General features: G+C 33.6%; 1 protein-coding gene across 7 annotated transcripts in view; it reads left to right on the forward strand.

Moving 5' to 3' along the window:
• Positions 1 to 18,590, forward strand: part of agfg1a (ArfGAP with FG repeats 1a) — a 34,260-nt gene extending 15,670 nt beyond the window's left edge. The window contains exons 2-15 of one of the 7 annotated variants that reach the window (XM_073817504.1): positions 269 to 362; positions 4,472 to 4,587; positions 5,013 to 5,175; positions 5,650 to 5,827; positions 7,316 to 7,438; positions 8,227 to 8,298; positions 10,510 to 10,713; positions 11,669 to 11,825; positions 11,911 to 11,990; positions 12,594 to 12,704; positions 13,198 to 13,245; positions 15,457 to 15,606; positions 15,770 to 15,855; positions 17,739 to 18,590. In XM_073817504.1, coding sequence (XP_073673605.1) covers positions 269 to 362; positions 4,472 to 4,587; positions 5,013 to 5,175; positions 5,650 to 5,827; positions 7,316 to 7,438; positions 8,227 to 8,298; positions 10,510 to 10,713; positions 11,669 to 11,825; positions 11,911 to 11,990; positions 12,594 to 12,704; positions 13,198 to 13,245; positions 15,457 to 15,606; positions 15,770 to 15,855; positions 17,739 to 17,798 — 1,642 coding nt within the window. In that variant the 3' untranslated portion in view covers positions 17,799 to 18,590. The remainder of the gene's footprint in view (positions 1 to 268; positions 363 to 4,471; positions 4,588 to 5,012; positions 5,176 to 5,649; positions 5,828 to 7,315; positions 7,439 to 8,226; positions 8,299 to 10,509; positions 10,714 to 11,668; positions 11,826 to 11,910; positions 11,991 to 12,593; positions 12,705 to 13,197; positions 13,246 to 15,456; positions 15,607 to 15,769; positions 15,856 to 17,738) is intronic. The other 6 variants (XM_073817505.1, XM_073817506.1, XM_073817508.1 and 3 more) reach the window with 6 other exon arrangements.
• The last annotated feature ends 14 nt before the right edge of the window (positions 18,591 to 18,604 follow it).

The raw sequence follows: 18,604 nt of genomic DNA on the forward strand, positions 1-18,604 counted from the left end.
AGACAGCATTAGCTTACCTCTCTCTTTCCACTATTACTCTCTTCCACTCCCTCATACACACATACGCTCTCGTTCTCGCCGCGCACAGACTTGGCAAAGTGCCGAGCAGTCTGACTTTGTCCTTGTCCTAGATCTGTGTGCAATAAGCAGGTTTGTAATGAAGAGTTACAGCGAGAGCGAGCAGAAAATCTAATTCACACTGCAAGCGATTTACAACACTTTATTTAATTAACGTGTTATCTCATATCTCTTTTTCTCTCCCCTTTAGACGAGGCCTGAATCCCCCCCACAGAGTGAAGTCCATCTCCATGACCACCTTCACGCAACAGGAAATAGAATTTCTACAGAAGCATGGAAATGAGGTAATTGATGATGGCATAGTCGAAAGTGCACCGATGTTTTTATTGACATGGCAAATGTGTCATCATCTGTGTGGGCTCTCTGTGCTGATATCTGGACACCAGTGAGTTGATGATTTACGGGATAACAGTCATACACCTATGATAAGATTTGAATTTGAACACATGCAAAGCTTGAGCAGTGAATAACAGCTACAAACTTGTTATTTGTCTTGAAAAAAGTAGTTTTAGTTTATTTAATTGCAGTTGAAGTCAAAGGTTTACATACACCTTGCAGAATCTGCAAGTATTTTACTAAAATAAGAGGGATCATACAAAATTTATGTTATTTTTTTTTTATTTAGTACTGACCTGAATAAGAGGTTTCACATAAAAGATGTTTACATATTGTCCACAAAAGAAAATAAAAGCTGAATTTATAAAAATTACCCTGTTGAAAAGTTTACATACACTTGATTCTCAATACTGTGCTGTTACCTGAATGATCCACAGCTGTGTTTTTATGGTTTAGTGATAGTTTTTCATTAGTCCCTTTTTTGTCCCGAACAGTTAAACTGCCTCAGCAAAGTCCTTCAGGTGCCACAGATTTGGTTTTTCAGCATTTTTGTGTTTGATCCCTTTCCAACAATGACCGTATGATTTTGAGATCCATCTTTTCACACTGAGGACAACTATTACAGAAGGTTCAAACACTGACTGATGCGTCAGCAGAAAAAAAAAACATTAAGTGCTGGGGGTGAAAACTTTTGAACAAAATGAGGATGTGTACATTTTTCTTATTTTGCAAAAATATATTTTTTCCTTTAGTACTGCCCTTCAGAAGCTACAGAAAATACTTACATGTTCCTAAAAATACAAAATAAGATCTTCAAATTGATAAAAGTTACACTCTCTGGGTCTTAATGCATTGTTTTTCCTTTTGGAGCAACTGTGAGTGTTTGAACCTTCTGTAATAGTTGCATATGAGTCCCTCAGTTGTCTTCAGTGTGAAAATTTGAATCTCAAAATCATACAGTCATTGTTGGAAAGGGTTTAAATACACAAAAATGGTGTGAAAACAAAGATTTTGTGCAGTTTAACTGTTTAGGACAAACAAGGGACATTTAATTTAATTATCATTAAACACAAAGCCACAAGAATTAAGTGTATGTAAACTTTTGGAAGGGGTTATTTTGATAAATTAAACTATTATTTGTGAATGTGAAATATCTTATTCGGGTCAGTACTAAATAAAAAAAACCTCTTATTTTGGTAAAATTAACTTTTTGCAGATTCTGCAAGGTGTATGTAAACCTTTGACCTCATCTATCTATCTATCTATCTATTTATTTATTTATTTTAAATGTAGTTTGTTTTTATTTTGTTTTTGTGGTATTTTTGAAGGCAGGTGTGATTTCTCCTAAAGTCTAGGTCTTTGTTCCTCTAAGACTTTCTTTTGGGTGACAAAGATGGGACCACTTTTTATCTCCCCCTTTTTCCCTTTCTCTGTCTTTGCTTAACTCAACATTCCTGGGATTTTTCCCAGGTCTCGTGAGGCCTGATTTACGAGGATGAGCTGGAAATGATGTTGCGTGCAGAGGAGACTCTTATTTGAGCACTCTGTGTCTCATTACGCACATGCTATAATCTCCTATTTAAGTCCTGATGGGCTTCAGAATGATGTGTGTGCGTGTGTGTGTGGATGTTTTATTTTATGACGTTGTTTTATGTGGGTCCAATTCGAACCGGCTTGATCACACAGCAGGTTTGGTGTATTAAAGTCTCACAGCATCTGTCATTCTGAACTTCTGATTTGGTTTTTGTCAACGAGGGCATGTCACGCAAACTGTTGATATTGGCAAGTCTTCAGTCATTTGTCTAGCTTACTAAGTAAGTGATGAATTTGCGGCAAAATATTTGAGTTTGACTGCACAAACAGTCTTTATGAACAATGCAAGAAAGTCTACCATCCGAAAGTTTGAGGTTGCTAAAATTTTTTGTAGTGTGTGTATTCCAAAAAGTCTCTGGCTGCTCACCAAGGCTGCATATACACTGCTGTTCAAAATTTGGGATCAGTAAGATATTTATTTATTTATTTATTTATTTATTAAGTTCTTTAATGCGCATTAAGGCTGCATTTATTTAATCAAAAACCCAGAAAAAAACTGTAGTATTGTCAAATACTATTTCAGTGTACAATAACTGTTTTCTATGTTAATATATTTTAAAATATAATTTTATTCCTGTGATGCAAAGCTGAATTTTCTTCATCATTACTCCAGTCTTCAGTGTCACATGATCCTTCAGAAATCATTCTGATGTGCTAATTTATTATCAATGTTGAAAACAGTTGTGCTGCTTAATATTTTGCTGGAACCTGTGATACTTATGTCAGGATTCTTTAATAAATAATATGTTAAATAAGTTAAAAAGAACAGCATTTATTTAAAAATAGAAATATTTTGTAACAATATATACTACCTTTTAAAAGTTTGTGGTCAGTACATTTTTATTCTTTCTTCTTCAAAAGTAATTAATACTTTTATTCAGCAAGGATGTGTGAAATTGATAAAAAAAGTGAAAGCAAAGATGTACATTGTTAGAAAAGATTTCTATTTTGAATAAATGCTGATTTTTTTTTTTTTATTATTATTCACAAAGAATCCTGAAAAAAGAATCACAGGTTCACAGAAAATATTAAGCAGCACAACTGTTTCCAACATTGATATTAATAGTAATAAATCAGCATATTGGAATGATTTCCATCACTGGAGTAAATTATATTTTAAAATATATTAAAATAGAAAACTTTAATAATATTACAGTCAGTGTTGAAAACAGTTTACTTTTTTTTGATAAATCTAAAAATACATATACATAAATTAAATAAACATTTAAAACAACAGTATTTACTTAAATATAATTTTTGATCAAAATATTGCATCCATCCTGAATAATAATATATTTAAAAAAACATCTGAACAGTAAGGGTCAGTAAAATGTTTTGCCTTGTAAAAAGTTTTTACATTTTTGCTATTTTAAATATACACAATTATGTGCTTACTTGCATTTTATTTTTTGCATTTATCTTTTTTTAGGTTTTAGGTTGAAACTCACATGTTGTCACAAAGTAGAGTACTATTACATAAATATGTAAAAAGTATAAACTTTTAAAGTATACTTTTAAGTATAAGCATTTAAAAAAAAGTTTAAAAGATGCAGCTGTCGAGAATATCAATACTGTCAGTTTATTGCTTGTCAAACAAAATAAAATTAAAGTAATGAAGAGTTTTTTAGGATTCTATTCAGTATTTTAATAGTTGTGAGTGACCCCAGATGTGACAACAAAAAAATTTATTGTTGCAAAACTTAATACTTTTTTTATTATAGTATTTTACAGTACTGTGTATTGTGCAGTAGTTCTGAACTGAAGAAGGCAGATGCACTGATTTCTGGGTTAAGTTTGGCTTTTATTCATGAATGAGCCCAACCTTGCTTCTCTTGGACGTTACACAACATTTGAGGCTCAGAGGCCTCAAACAAAACGGATGCCTTCCTTAATGTCTGTACGGTTCCTCATCAGAGTCAAGTGATTATGCATGTCTTCACTCTGCTGTTGATATTCATAATTAATAAGCTGCTAACACAAATGTGTCTGCATTGAATTTATTATATCTAAATGGAGGCAGTGTCTTCACTGCTATGAGAGGTTTCACACATATACACTTGGCATGTAGTGGTTGCTAAAGCCTTACGCTTTGCCTTTTTATTTATCGGTTGTGTTATCGGAGTGCATGCGTGTTTGACTCACCAGGAAGAGATCATTTAAATGTTGTCGTCTTGAGAATGTAAGTGTGCGAGAGTGCATGTGTGTAAGCAAGACTTTCCTTAATATGAATGCCTGCATTGTTTTTTTTTGTTTTTTCACACACACGAGGCAGTGAGAAAAAGATACTGTCTGTTTTTCTGTCTACCCTCTCTAATAAACTGAGGGTTAAAGTGAGTAAAGTGCTCTTAAAAATCTTTGAAATCAAATTTTTCATGTTTTCTGACAGATTAATCTGTTTCACTTGTTTATGGTGTATTTGCTCTATAAATATATAATGATCTCTCATGTTTTCATGTATATGCAGGTATGTAAACAGATATGGCTCGGCCTTTATGATGACAGAAACTTGGCCATCCCAGACTTCAGAGAACCTCAGAAAGTCAAAGAGTTTCTTCAGGACAAATACGAAAAGAAGAGATGGTGAGAAACAACATCAGCTGAATTTTTTATTATGATATTAGATATTAAACTGAGGAATCATGTTTATCGAAGTCAGTCATCATTTTTGCAATATAAACCACTATGCAAAGTGGCCTGTATGTTATCCCATTTATTACAAAACAAAAATAAATGGGCATGAGTTATTTTATTATGTTAAAATAAAATATGAATACAAACCGAAATGCAGTTTGCTAAGTCTTGATTTGCACTTTTCTTTTTTTGCATTTATTATGTCATATGGATTATTATATCCCGGTATTTTCTAAACCATTCCCAGTTTTTACTGCACACCTCTAAGATGAAATTTGCATAGGCAAATATTTTTCTTGGTTTCATAAACATGAACACATCGCTTTGTATGTGTGCTCTGCTCATTTAAATGTTCTCTCATTGTTTTCTCTCAGGTATGTTCCTCCAGAGCAGGCTAAGACAGTGGCGTCGGTTCACGCGTCTATCTCTGGTTCGTCTGCTAGCAGCACCAGCAGCACTCCGGAAGTCCGACCTCTGAAAACATTACTGGGGGAATCGGTACCCACTTTACACCTCAACAAAAACACACCCAGCCAGGTAACAAAACTGAGATATATATACATTTCTGAAGCAAGAACGCATTAAATTGATCAAAAGTGTTCACAAAACTATTCAAAGAACTATTCACATAGAATCCTGAAAAAAATGTATCATGGAGGTATCATAAAGATATTAAGCAGCACAACTGTTTTCAACATTATTAATAATATAGTTTTAAGCAGCAAATCAGCATATTAGACTGATTTCTGGAGGATCGTGTGACAAAGACTAGAGTAATGGCTGCTGCAAATTCAGCTTTGCATCACAGGAATAAATTACATTTTAAAAATCAGTAGAAAACAGGTATTTTGAATTGTAATAATATTTTACAGTTTATACTGTATTTTTGATCAAATACATGCAGCTTTGGTGAGCATAATAGACTTACTAACCCCAAAGTGTATTTACTATATACAAACTACTTTCTTAATGCACATTTCTGATTTAATTATTTAGTTTTTTTCCCTTTAGTCTCCGGTTGTATCACGCATTCAACTGACCCAGCAGCAGCAGCAGCAAGCGCATCATCATCAGGACAGGAAGTTCGATCTGCTTAGTGATCTAGGTGGCGACATTTTTGCTCCTCCGCACTCGCAGTCCACAGGCAATGCAAGCTTTGCAAACTTTGCACATTTCAACAGTCATTCGGGTAAGAACAAATATTCACTACACAAACTAAACCATCAATTTAAAAAGCAGTGCTTTAAGGTTCAGGACAACTCTTAAAGAAATGTCTGGTTTCCCATCATCCTGCACTGGATTTGTTGACAGCCACTGCCACAAAACCCCTCATAAAATATAAAACCGCTAATGCTTACTGACATCTCTAGAGGATAACGATTGTGCATTGTATCGGTTAATGCCAGTAAACCGGTACAAAGGTAAAAACACACATCATTTGGAAGCCATTATGACCAAACCTGTCTGTTAAAATGTGCACAGCTGGATTTGGAGCTAGTGCAGTCTGGGTTTTTAGTCATCTCATTTTTTTTTTTTTTTTTTGTCTTTGTGTAGTTTGTGGTTTTTAGCTGGTTTTTGTATTTCAACATTATATCATTCCACTTTATATCAGTGTGTGTAATATCATGTCTTCATCCACTTCCAGAATAAACATTTCCTGTTAATTTACTCACCCCCATGTCATCCAAGATGTTCATGTCTTTCTATCTTCAGTCGAAAATAAATGATTGTTCTTGATGAAAACATTCCAGGATTTTTCTCCATATAGTGGACTTCAATGGTGGCCAATGAGTTGAAGGTTCAACTTGCAGTTTCAGTGCAGCTTCAAAGGGCTCTACACAATCCCAGCCGAGGAATAAGGGTCTTATCTAGCGAAACGATCTGTCATTTTCTAAGAATTACAAATGTATATAGTTTTTAATCACAAATGCTCATCTTGCACAAGCTCAACCTCATGTATTATGTAATCATGCATATGTGACATAGCACTTACAAAGAAAGTCAAATGCCCTTTACAAAAAAGGGTAAGACAACGATGTCAGATTATTTTTAGAAACTGGAGGAGGAAAGTTTTTTGGCCTACCCTACCTTTTTAAACAAGAAAGCATAGACAAAGAACTAACCACGCATAATTTTTCCAACATAATTAATTACATCATGCGTGAGGTCGGGCTAGTGCAAGATGAGCATTTGTGGTTAAAGTATATAAATGTTTATGTTTTTTTTAGAAAATAACCCAATCGTTTGGCTAGATAAGACCCTTATTCCTTGGCTGAGATCGTGTAGAGCCCTTTGAAGCGGCATTGAAACTGCAAATTTGGACCTTCAACCCACTGATCACTATTGAGATCCACTATATGGAGAAAAATCCTGGAATGTTTTCCTCAAAAACGTTGAGTGAAGAAAGAAAGATATGAACATCAATGACACAGGGGTGAGTAAATTATCAGGAAGTTTTTATTCTGGAAGTGAACTAATCCTTCAAGTCTGAACAGATTTACGGAATTTACAAGATTGAATTTTAATGTGAGAATTAACTGAATATTTAAGATGACTTTTCTAAATCTCCTGACTGGAAATAAATTAAATTGATCTAAATGCTTGACAAGTCCCTCATCCTCATCCCATTTTCTGTTTGTGTTTGTTTGTTTGTTTGTTTGTTTGTGGTGGACCCCAGCAGCGCAGAATGCAAATTCTAATGCAGACTTTGCAAATTTTGATGCGTTCAATAGTTCCGCTGCTCAAAACACAGCAACATTTCCGTCAGCACCACAAGCCCCATTTCAGCCTGCACAACCAGGTATAATGCACACACACAGAGCCAGGCATGAACATACATTTACCTCAAACCTGTTCTCCTGTTAAGAAATGGCTCTTTGTCCAAGTTGTTTTGTCAGAAATCTCACGTTATAGTTGTTCTGTTTGTTTGTCTTTTTTCATTGCTGCTTTTTAAATTCTTCCTTTTTTCAGTGGCGTTTTAGTTAAACATTAAATTCCCTCGAATAAAAAATAAATCACTTGATGTCTCCAGTGGTGGGTGCAGAAACTTCTGGTTGATTTTATTCTTCATTTCAGTTCCTCACTATGTCAGCTTGACTTATTTTTCTTCTGCTTTTGCTTAATTTTATAGTTTGATGTTCCAACAGATTTCTATTTTAAATGCTGTTCTTTTGAACTTTCCAATAATCAGAGAATCCTAAAAAGATATGAATCACAGTTCTCTTGAAAGCATCAGGCAACTCACATTGATAATAAGAAATATTTCTTGCACATTATAATAATCGAAGGATTGTGTGACACTGAAGACTGAATGGCTCCTAAAAAATTAAGCTTTGCGTCACAGGAATAAATTACATTTTAAAATGCATTTAAACATAAATAAATATATATTTTAATTGTTATAATATTTTACAATATTGCAGTTTTACTGTATTGTTGATCAAATAAATGCAGCCTCTGGGAGCACAAAAAATTTTTTTTTCTTATTTCTCTATATTTCACTAATTTCTGTTACTTTGACCTTTTTTCTATTCTGCTTTTCTTAACATTCCTGTGCTGTCATTCACTCATTTCCTGTGCGTACGTCAGTATACAACAGTCTCCCATTTAGTCGCAGTGTGGGCGAGTTTACCTCATCGCTACCTCCACTGGCCATGAACAGTAAGTTACAGCTTGTGTGCCTGTCTGTGTCTTTCGTACACACGCTAACCCCCAATTAATTTCCTGTTGGAAGTGGCCCATCTACTTGTGACACTTTCATGCAGTGGTGTAAAATCTGATTTTCCTTATATAGCTTCTCAGGAATTCTCCTGGGATGTCTTCTCTCTGATTTGAAGGACACACTTTGTCAATGTTCCCTCTAAGCTACAAGCGTCTGATGTTGTTCCTGACTAACTAACTGAGTGTTTTGGGTCACATTGAGCTGTACTGTGAACACAGGACATTATTCTTGAGATGAAAGGAAAACTTTCTTGACAAAAAAAGTTTTTATATTTTGTTATATTCTTAATTATATAATATATTATGTAAATTTTATTTTAAAACTATGTATATAGTTATAAAATATTTTAGTATTTTTATTTTAACATATGCAGTTTATATAAACATTTGAGGTCAAAAGTTTACATACACCTTGCAGAATCTGCAAAATGCATGTTATTTTTTTATATAGTGCTGACCATAAAATATTTCACATAAAAGCTGTTAACATATAGACCACAAGAGACAATAATATTTGAATTTATAAAAATGACCCTGTTTAAAAGTTTACATACACTTGATTCTTAATACTGTGTTACCTGAATTATTTTTGTTTAGTGATAGTTCATGAGTCCCTTGTTTGTCTTGAAACTGCCTGCTGTTCTTGAAATGTCCCACAAATGACTTGTTTTTTAAGCATTTTGGAGTATTTGAACCCTTTCCAACAATGATTGTATGATTTTAAGGCCCCACTGAGGACAACTGAGGGACACATATGCAACTATTACAGAAGGTTTAAACATTTACTGATGCTTTAGAAGCAAAAATGATGCATTAGGAGCCAGAGGTACGGTGGCCGAGAGAGCTCAACGTGCTGCAACTTAAGAAAACTCATGCAAACAGAAAAAAACGACAACAAATTAAGAAAACATCTTCATCAGTTTGACAACACAGGCATTGCAAAATCTTCGCAACGCAAACAAAAATACGGAAACGCGCTGCAAACTCAGAAACGCGCTGCAAACACAGGAACGCGCTGCAAACTCAGAAACGCGCTGCAAATAGCACGGACCACAACGGAAATGTTTCAGGGGGACCTCAAAAAGTGACGAACCCATCTGGGACCTGATTATTCGAGCAGAGGTGTTATCGTTTTGAACTAAAAGGTGATAAAGATGAACTATCACCTTTTAGTTCACTGACAACACCTCTGCTCTGACCAACAGCCACTGAACAAATAATCAGGTCCCAGATGGGTTCGTCGCTTTTTGAGATCCCCCTGAAACATTTCAGTTGTGGTCCGTGCTATTTGCAGCGCGTTCCTGTGTTTGCAGCGCGTTCCTGTGTTTGCAGCGCGTTCCTGTGTTTGCAGCGCGTTCGTGTGTTTGTAGCGCGTTCCTGTGTTTGCAGCACGTTTTTGAGTTTGCAGCGCGTTGCCATTTTTGTGTTTGCGTTGCGAGGATTTGCAGCGTCTGTGTTGTCAAACTGATGAAGATGTTTTCTTAATTTGTTGTCGTTTTTTTCTGTTTGCATGTGTTTTCTTAAGTTGCAGCGCGTTGAGCTCTCTCGGCCACCGTACAGAGGTGTAAACTTTGAACAGAATTAAGATGTGTATATTTTTTATATTTTGCCTAAACATCATATTTTTTTCATTTAGTGTTGCCCTTCAGAAGCTACAGAAGATACTTGCATGTTTTCCAGAATACAAAATAGGATAAATTTATCCTGAACTCAATGCATTGTGATTCCTTCTGAAGCATCAGTGAGTGTTGGAATCTTCTTTTTGCTGAAAAACCAAAAATCTGTGGGACCTGAAGGACTTTCCTGATCAGTTAAACTGTTAAGGACAAACAAGGGACTCATAAACAACTATCACTAAACGAAAAAACATAGCTTAAGAATCAAGTGTATGTAAACTTTTGGACAGGGGAATTTTTATAAAACCAACTATTATTTTCTCTTGTGGGCAATATGTAAATGTCTTTAATGTGAAACATCTTATTCAGGTCAGTACTAAATAATAAATAACATAACATTTTCTTTGATCCCTCTTATTTTGGTCAAATAATTAACATTTTGCAGATTCTGCAAGGTGTATGTTCGACCTCATCTGTATTTAAAATGGTAAGAAAAAAATATTTATAATGTTCTAACATTCTCTCCTTTCCACAGGTAGCTCATCAGGACAAGCAAATGCCAACTTTGCGAACTTCGATAACTTCCCCAAATCGTGCAGTGCTGATTTCGCCTCATTTAGCTCCACCCAGAGTAACTCCGTGGGAGAAAGGCAAAAAGCGGATGGAGTCAGCGTCGGTGCAGACCGATATGCAGCCCTTGCTGACCTCGACAACATGTTTAGTACTAAACCTGAGCAAGGTACATCTAGGAATGAAACTGTTTTTGAGTGTTGAATCATATTTCTGTCCTCAAAAAAAAATAAAAAATAAAAAATCAAATGCTATGTGAAGTTACAAAGTAGGTCTGTCACTATAGATTATTTTGGTAATTGAGTAATCTGTAGATTAATCGAGTAATTGGACACTTATAATTAACTGCGACAACAGCTTTTAAAATGACTTCAAATGCATATATAATAGCAATGAGGTATTAATTATTAGTTCAAATAAAGGATCAAAAGCAAGTAATTGTTTTTTTCTGTCCAAAAAAACTCAAATGCTGTATTAAGCTACAAAATAGGGCTGTCACTAATTAATATTTTGGTAATTGAGTAATCCGTCGATTATTCTGACGATTAATTAAGTAATTAGACAATTATTTTTTAAATTTTTTGCAACATTAGCTTTTAAAGTTACTTAAAATGCATATATAATTGCAATGAGGTATTAATTATTAATTCAAATAAAGGATCAAAAGCAAGTAATCATGGTTTTTCTGTCCTCAAAAAAATTCAAATGCTGTATGAAGTTACAAAGTAGGGCTGTCACTTTCGATTATTTTGGTAATCAAGTAATCGGTCGATTACTCTGATGATTAATCGATTAATTGGACAATTCTAATACATTTTTTGCAACAATAGCTTTGCAAGTTACTTAAAATGCATATATAATTGCAATAAGGTATTAATAGTTAGTTTAAATGAAGTATCAAGAGCAAGTAATCATGGTTTTATTGAACAAATCTCTTAAAATACATAATGTATTATAAACAATAGAACTAATGTACATTATGCATTATAACAAATGACTGCAGAGGGCACCAACAGCCTGACGATTGAGACATTGTGACAGCATTACTACAAATATTTTCAAAATCATAATTATTACTAAAACAAAAATAGCTAGAAATAACCTTTTTCTTTCTGTCTCCATAGGCACAAGTTCAGCCCCTCCGTCAGCAGGTGTGGGTCCTCCACCTCCACAGGTGGCTCTGTTAGGCGGCGATCGCTACGCTGCTCTAGCTCAGCTAGACACAGTCTTTGGCCCCCCGGTGCCAAATGTGAGCGGCTACAACACTGCCACCACAGCAGGGTGAGACTATAAAGAGACGTGGACTTTTACCTCTCAGTGTCTTTTTCTCAGTTATATTAAGCTCTGTTTTTGCTCTCACATTCAGGTCTGTGTTTGGATCCTCTACGGCTGCTCCTCCAGTTCAAGCACAACAGGGTTTACCCAGCATGCCTCAGGGTTTTGGAGGTAAATGTCTTTAAGATCTATTTGAGATATCCATTCTACATTTTTCATCGCATCACTTACAGTCAAACTAAGAATTAATCAGACATAAGATATTACTATTTTTATTTTATTTTTTACTAGTGGGTGCAGGACACTATAGTTCACTTATGTGAGTGAGGATAGCAAAATAAAGTAAACTGTGACATATACCTAAAAATTCTTTGTTTACTGGCCTACCAGTAAAACTGAAAAATTTGGGACCAAAACTTATTCAGACACTTTGACCTGACCAAGTGTTTTTTCTTTAATTGCTAATGCAACCTTTTTACACCACAGACTGAACAAAATTAAGCATTGCTTGGTAATTGGTCAACAAAGTATTAATAGTTGTGTAAATATTGTCATACAAACAGTTGTTTGAATAATTTTGGGTTGATTGTAATCCATTACATACCTTTCTATCAAAGTTATCAGACATTATCAAGATAAATTTGTTCTGACACAGTTCTTGTCATATTTTATTACCATTTTGTAAACTATAGCGAATAAACTGATAATGTGAGAAATGTTGAAGATGTTGAAAATTTTAGTTTGACTGTACATCTCACCTGTGTTTTTTAACAGGGCCTTCAACGAATCCATTCGTCGCTCCCGGGGCTCCACAGGCACCTCCCACCAACCCGTTTCAGACCAATGGAAGAGCGGCGGTACCAGGAGTGGGTGTGGCCACAGCAGGTATGGGTGGAGCTTAGGTGCTTAAGCATTTAAATGAGTCGATCGATCAAACCCAGCAGAGAATCTTCACAGCAGGATTTGTCCTCTGTTTCAAAAGAGCTTAAGCAGCTCTTGTTTTGTGTCTCATTATTTATTTAACACACCAGAGGGCTTTGTGAAGAGTTTTAAGTGGGTCAGATACCCCCAGTATCCATGCTAGGAGCTAACAGCTTGAGATCGCTTTTACACACGCAATACAAAGGCGCCGCAGAAGAGCTGCAGAGATTTGTGGGTCTCTACATCCCTGCGGCGGATAAATGTTGTGTGTGTTCATGTTCCAGGGAGAGAATGAAAAAGGCAAGAAGGGGAGGCATCCTTGCTTAAATGTGAATGAGAAGCAGATTTTTTGTCCCTTGAAAATGTGTATATATAGGCCAAAAGTGAATGAAAAGCTAAAACGGAGTGAGCTGAGACTGATGGTTTTGTCTGGTTGTGTTCTTGACATGCTGATCAGACATGGTAGGACCCCTGCTGGGGCAGGCTTACCCTGCGGCCCACTTTGGTATGTCTGTTTCTCTGTTTCTCTCATTTACTTCCTGTTCTCTCTTCCTTTTCTGGGGCTTGGCCTTTACTGTAGACTAGTTGGCTTTTGTAAACTACACTGACCGCAGTTCTGTGGTCATCCTGACCTTCTGACCCCATTAAAGAAAGGTGTGCTTGTGTTGTCTTTCATCTGAGGTAAATGAACCCCAGATAAATTATTAATATCCTATGTTCACATTAGTGGTGTCCAGCTGCATATATTTTTATTAGATACAAAATATCAAGCCAAGTGGCATCTGCAAATGAATGATGCTAGAGCTTTTCTCAACCACTTGGTTTGATGGTTTGTTATATAATGCTACCGTTCAAATGTTTTGGGGTAAGATTTTTATGTTTTTGGAAGAAGTCTCTTATGCTCACCATGTGTATTTGATCAGAAAGACAGTAAAAACTGAAATTTAGTTAAATATTATTACTGTTTTAATATATTGTAAAATGTACTTTATTCGTGTGATGGCAAACTAACTTTCTATCTTAAGTCACATTATCCTTCAGAAATCATTCTAATGTGTTGATTTGGTGTTCAAGACATATTTCGTATTATTATTATCATTATTAATGTTGAAAACAGGTGTACTGCTTAATAGTTGTTTGGAAACTGTGATGCATGTCTCTTTTTTCCAAAAAAAAAAAAAAAAAAAGTCTTACTGACTCCAAACATTTTGAACATGCATTGCATATATACACTACCAGTAAAACGTTTTTGAACAGTAAGATTTTTAATGTTTTTTTAAAGAGGTCTCTTCTGCTCACCACGCCTGCATTTATTTGATCCAAAGTACAGCAAAACCAGTCAAATTTTGAAATGTTTTTACTATTTAAAATAACTGTTTTCTATTTAAATATATTCTAAAATGTAATTTATTCATGTGATTTCAAAGCTGAATTTTTTTGCATTATTACTCCAGTCACACAATCCTTCAGAAATCATTCTAATATTCTGATTCGCTGCTCAATAAACATTTATTATTATTTTGTTGAAAACACCCGAGTAGAAATTTTCAGGTTTCTTTGATGAATAGAAAGTTCAGAAGAACAGCATTTATCTGAAATAGAAATCTTTTGTAACATTATAAATGTCTTTATCATCAATATTTAAAATAAATGCTGATCTTTGGATCTTTATTCATCAAAGAATTCAGAAAAAAATTATAAACTGTTTTAAATATTGATAATAATGATACTAATTGTTTCTTGAACAGCAAATCGTTTGACACTGAAGACTGGAGTAATGATGCTGAAAGTTTAGATTTGATCACAGGAATAAATTAAATTTTATAATGTATTCAAATAGAAAGATGAATACGATGAAAGATTTCAGAATATTACTGCTTTTAGATAAAAAAAAAGATAAAAAATCTTACTGTTCAAAAACGTTTGACTGGTAGTGTATATTACATGTGTAAATATGTATATGTTTCTATATTACTAGACTCACTAATGTTGATAATATTAGTAGTATTAGAAGCTGTTGGTTCTTTGTTCCGTGTTGTCTTCCCTCCTTTTTTGCTGTGGAGCTTTTGTCGTGTTTTGTCATCTGCTTTGTAGATTGCCACAGATTTGTGTACTCACTACTCAGGATAAAAATAGCCCTTCTTTAAAGTCAACATGACCCTCTTTCTTAAGCTTATTGTAAATGATCTGTCAGTGCAAATTACTTGAGGTTTATCTTCTAAATTAAAGGCACAGTTCACCCCAAAATTTAAATTGTTGTTAATTACTCACCCTTGTGTCGTTCCAAACCCGTAAGACCTTCGTTCATCTTCAGAACACAAATTAAGATATTTTTGATAAAATCCAAGAGATTTCTGACCCTGCATAGACAGCAACGCAACGGACACATTCAAGGCGCACAAAGGTAGTTAGGACATCATTAAAATAGCTACAAGAATACTTTTCCGTGTCTTAACGCATTGCTGTCTATGCAGGTTCAAAAAGCTCTCAGATTTCGTTAAAAATATCTTCATTTGTGTTTCGAAGATGAACAAAGGACTTACAGATTTGGATCGACATAAGGGTGAGTAATTAATGACAGAATTTTCATTTTTGGGTGAACTATACCTTTAAAAATTAACTTTAGCTTACAGATTGGCTAAAGTAAACTATATTGGACAGCATGTGAATGTATGTCAAACTGAGATGTTAACGCAGAGCTCTGTGTGTCGCACAGCTTCTTTCGGGCCACCTTCCATGAGCATGCCGACTGGGTTTGGAAACGCCGCTGCATACAACCTTCCCACCAGCTTCAGTGGAAACTTCCAGCAAGCGTTTCCCGGACAGCAGTTCGCCCAGCAGCACGCCTATCCCCAACTACCCAACGGTAGGAGCTGAGAAAGACTTAAATGCTGTTATATTAATGCTTTACAATTGCTTCCACTGTCATGCAGCATTTTTGTAGAATGTTTCAGTTGTACTTCAGCAAATAAGATTTTAACATGGTCACATTTCTAGTTTGTATTTACATTTTTGTCTCGCTCTTTCAGGAGGTTTTGCTGCATTTGGTCAGGGTAAAGTCACTCCGTTTGGACAGAACATGGCGGCACCTGGAGTAACCAACAATCCTTTCCTGGTGTGTTAAATAAATGATTGTGTTTTGTTTTATTTATTTAGTTAATTTATGTATTATAATTACATATTTTGTAAAAAAAAAAATCATTCTGAATGTTTGAGACTCTTTATTTATTTGTGATATGTTTATGTTGACGCTAAACCTTTTATTAATTCATAAATAATAAAATGTGTATATATATAATATTTTTCCCCCAAAAATGTTATTCTTTATTTTTTACAAAAAAATTGAAATTAAATCTGTAATTGGTTTATTTTAGAAATTAGAATAAATATATTATATATTTTATAGTCATTGTATTACAAATGTTCATTTGAGTCTCTTAAATTGTACTTATTATATTTTTAAAAAGCTTACTTTACTCTCTTATTCTATTTATTTTTTACAAAATACTTGTAATTAAAACTTTAGTCTCCATTGTATTACAGATGTTAATTTGAGTGTCTTATTTATAAGAATTGTAAATTTGTATTCAAAAATTAGAAACTGTAATAAAAATACTATATTTTATATCTAAGCCTACATTATATTCCGAATGTTAATGCACATCTCTTATTGTATTTATTTTTTACAAAATGATTTAAATTAAATCTGTTATTAATGAATAATTAATAATATATTATATATTTTATAGTCTACATTGTATTAGTATAGTTCAAATGTTAATTTGAGTCTCTTACTGTATTTTGTTTTTTTACAAAATAATTTGTCATATTATGTTTTACAGTCTTCATTGTATTCCAAATATTAGTTTGACTCTTATTTTTATTCATGTATTTTACAAAAGTTAAAAATTGATCTTTAAGGTAAAATGTATCATTAATTTATAATTAACAATTATAATTTGTAATTAATATATTATATTTTTATATAGTATACGTTATATTCTAAATGTTAATTTCTTTAATTGTATTTTTTTAATAATTTTTTTAATAAATATTATAAATTATAATTAATTAATATATGTGACCCTGGACCACAAAACCAGTCATAAGGTTAAATTTTACAAAACTGAGATATATACATCATATGAAAGCTCAATAAATAAGCTTTCTATTGATGTATAGTTTGTTAGGATAGGACAATATTTGGCCGAGATACATCTATTTGAAAATCTGAAATCTAAGGGTGCAAAAAAATCAAAATACTGAGAAAATCACCTTTAAAGTTGTCCAAATTAAGCTCTTAACAATGCATATTACTAATCAAAAATTACATTTTGATAGGTTTACAGTAGGAATTTTACAAAAAATCTTCATGGAACATGATCTTTACTTAATTTCCTAAAGATTTTTGACATAAAAGAAAAATCAATAATTTTGACCCATGCAATGTATTTTTGGCTATTGCTACAAATATACCCCAGCGACTTAAGACTGGTTTTGTGGTCCAGGGTCACATATTATATATTTTGTAATCTACATTGTAGATTCCAAATGTTAATTTGGAGTCCTATTTTTATTGTTTTATTCTTGAAGTTAAAAACCATTAGTTTATAATTAACAATTATAAATTGTAAATAATATATATTTTATAGCCTACATCATATTCCTTACATAATGCAAGTCTCTTAATTGTATTGCAAAATTTAAGTTAAATTATTATAAATTATAATTATTATATATTTTATAGTCTACATTGTATTCGAATTGTTAATTTGATGTTTTTATTCATTTATTTTTAAAAAGTAAAAATAGTATATTTACTATTAATTAATATATTATAATTAATAATTACATTTTTAAAAAGTCTACATTATATTCCAAATGTTAATGTGAGTCTCTTCATTTTATTTATTTTATTGTGTACTAAATGAATAAGCTAAATCAGTTGGATTTTTGTTTCTTGCCATGGCATTTATCTTTTTTTCTTTTCTCTTGCAGGCAGGGGCACCAGCAGCACAGTTCCCTGCAGGAGGCACCTCCACAAACCCCTTCTTATAGCGCGCCTTCATCCTCCGCTCCGCCGGTGGGCGACCTGCGACTCGTTCGCACCTCTTGCACTGTTTTGTTTCTCAAGTAGCTTTAAAAAAAACATCAATTTCTTAAAGAAATTTTTTATTGAATTTTAAGAGCAAAGACGGACAAAACAGCAAAGGAATATATACATGATCCTATCTATGGCAACATCCATAGCCACAGAAAACTAAACATGTTACAGGGTTGTCTGGAGAAAAAAAAAAAAAAAAAAAGTTTCTTTTTTTGTACCGTGCTCCTTTCTGTGAACTGGCCTGACCTGGAAATCATCTGCACCACGTGGTGGATTACTAAGTTATTGCAAACCTCCTGTTCATGTTAATGCTGCAATTCTGTATATAATTCTTTCATAGAAAATTGCTCAATTTTAGGTCTTTGTGCATATCAGTATTTGTATCTTTAACACACATACACACACACATGCTGCATATAACGGCGTTGACATCCGCCATGCTGTGAATAACATTTAAGCAAGAATGTGGAATACCTTTTTGACATCATCATGTCGCCTTTGTGCTTTTTGGAGTTTCTGAGAATGAGGCAAAAACGTTTTTTTGTTTTTTTTTCCGTTATGAGGAGTTTAAACTTAAACAAGACTCTTTTTGAATGTCTCTTTTCTCCTCCTTCACTCATGAGACTCTGACTCAAGACCACTTATGTTACAGAATCTAAGTTAATGTGTGTATATATATATATATATATATATATATAAATAAATATATATACAATATATATTAAAATGAATTTTACCTAAATCAAGTGTGCTTAAACTG

The sequence above is a fragment of the Garra rufa genome, chromosome 14 (genome assembly GCF_049309525.1).
Source record: "Garra rufa chromosome 14, GarRuf1.0, whole genome shotgun sequence".
Taxonomy (NCBI): Eukaryota; Metazoa; Chordata; class Actinopteri; order Cypriniformes; family Cyprinidae; genus Garra; species Garra rufa.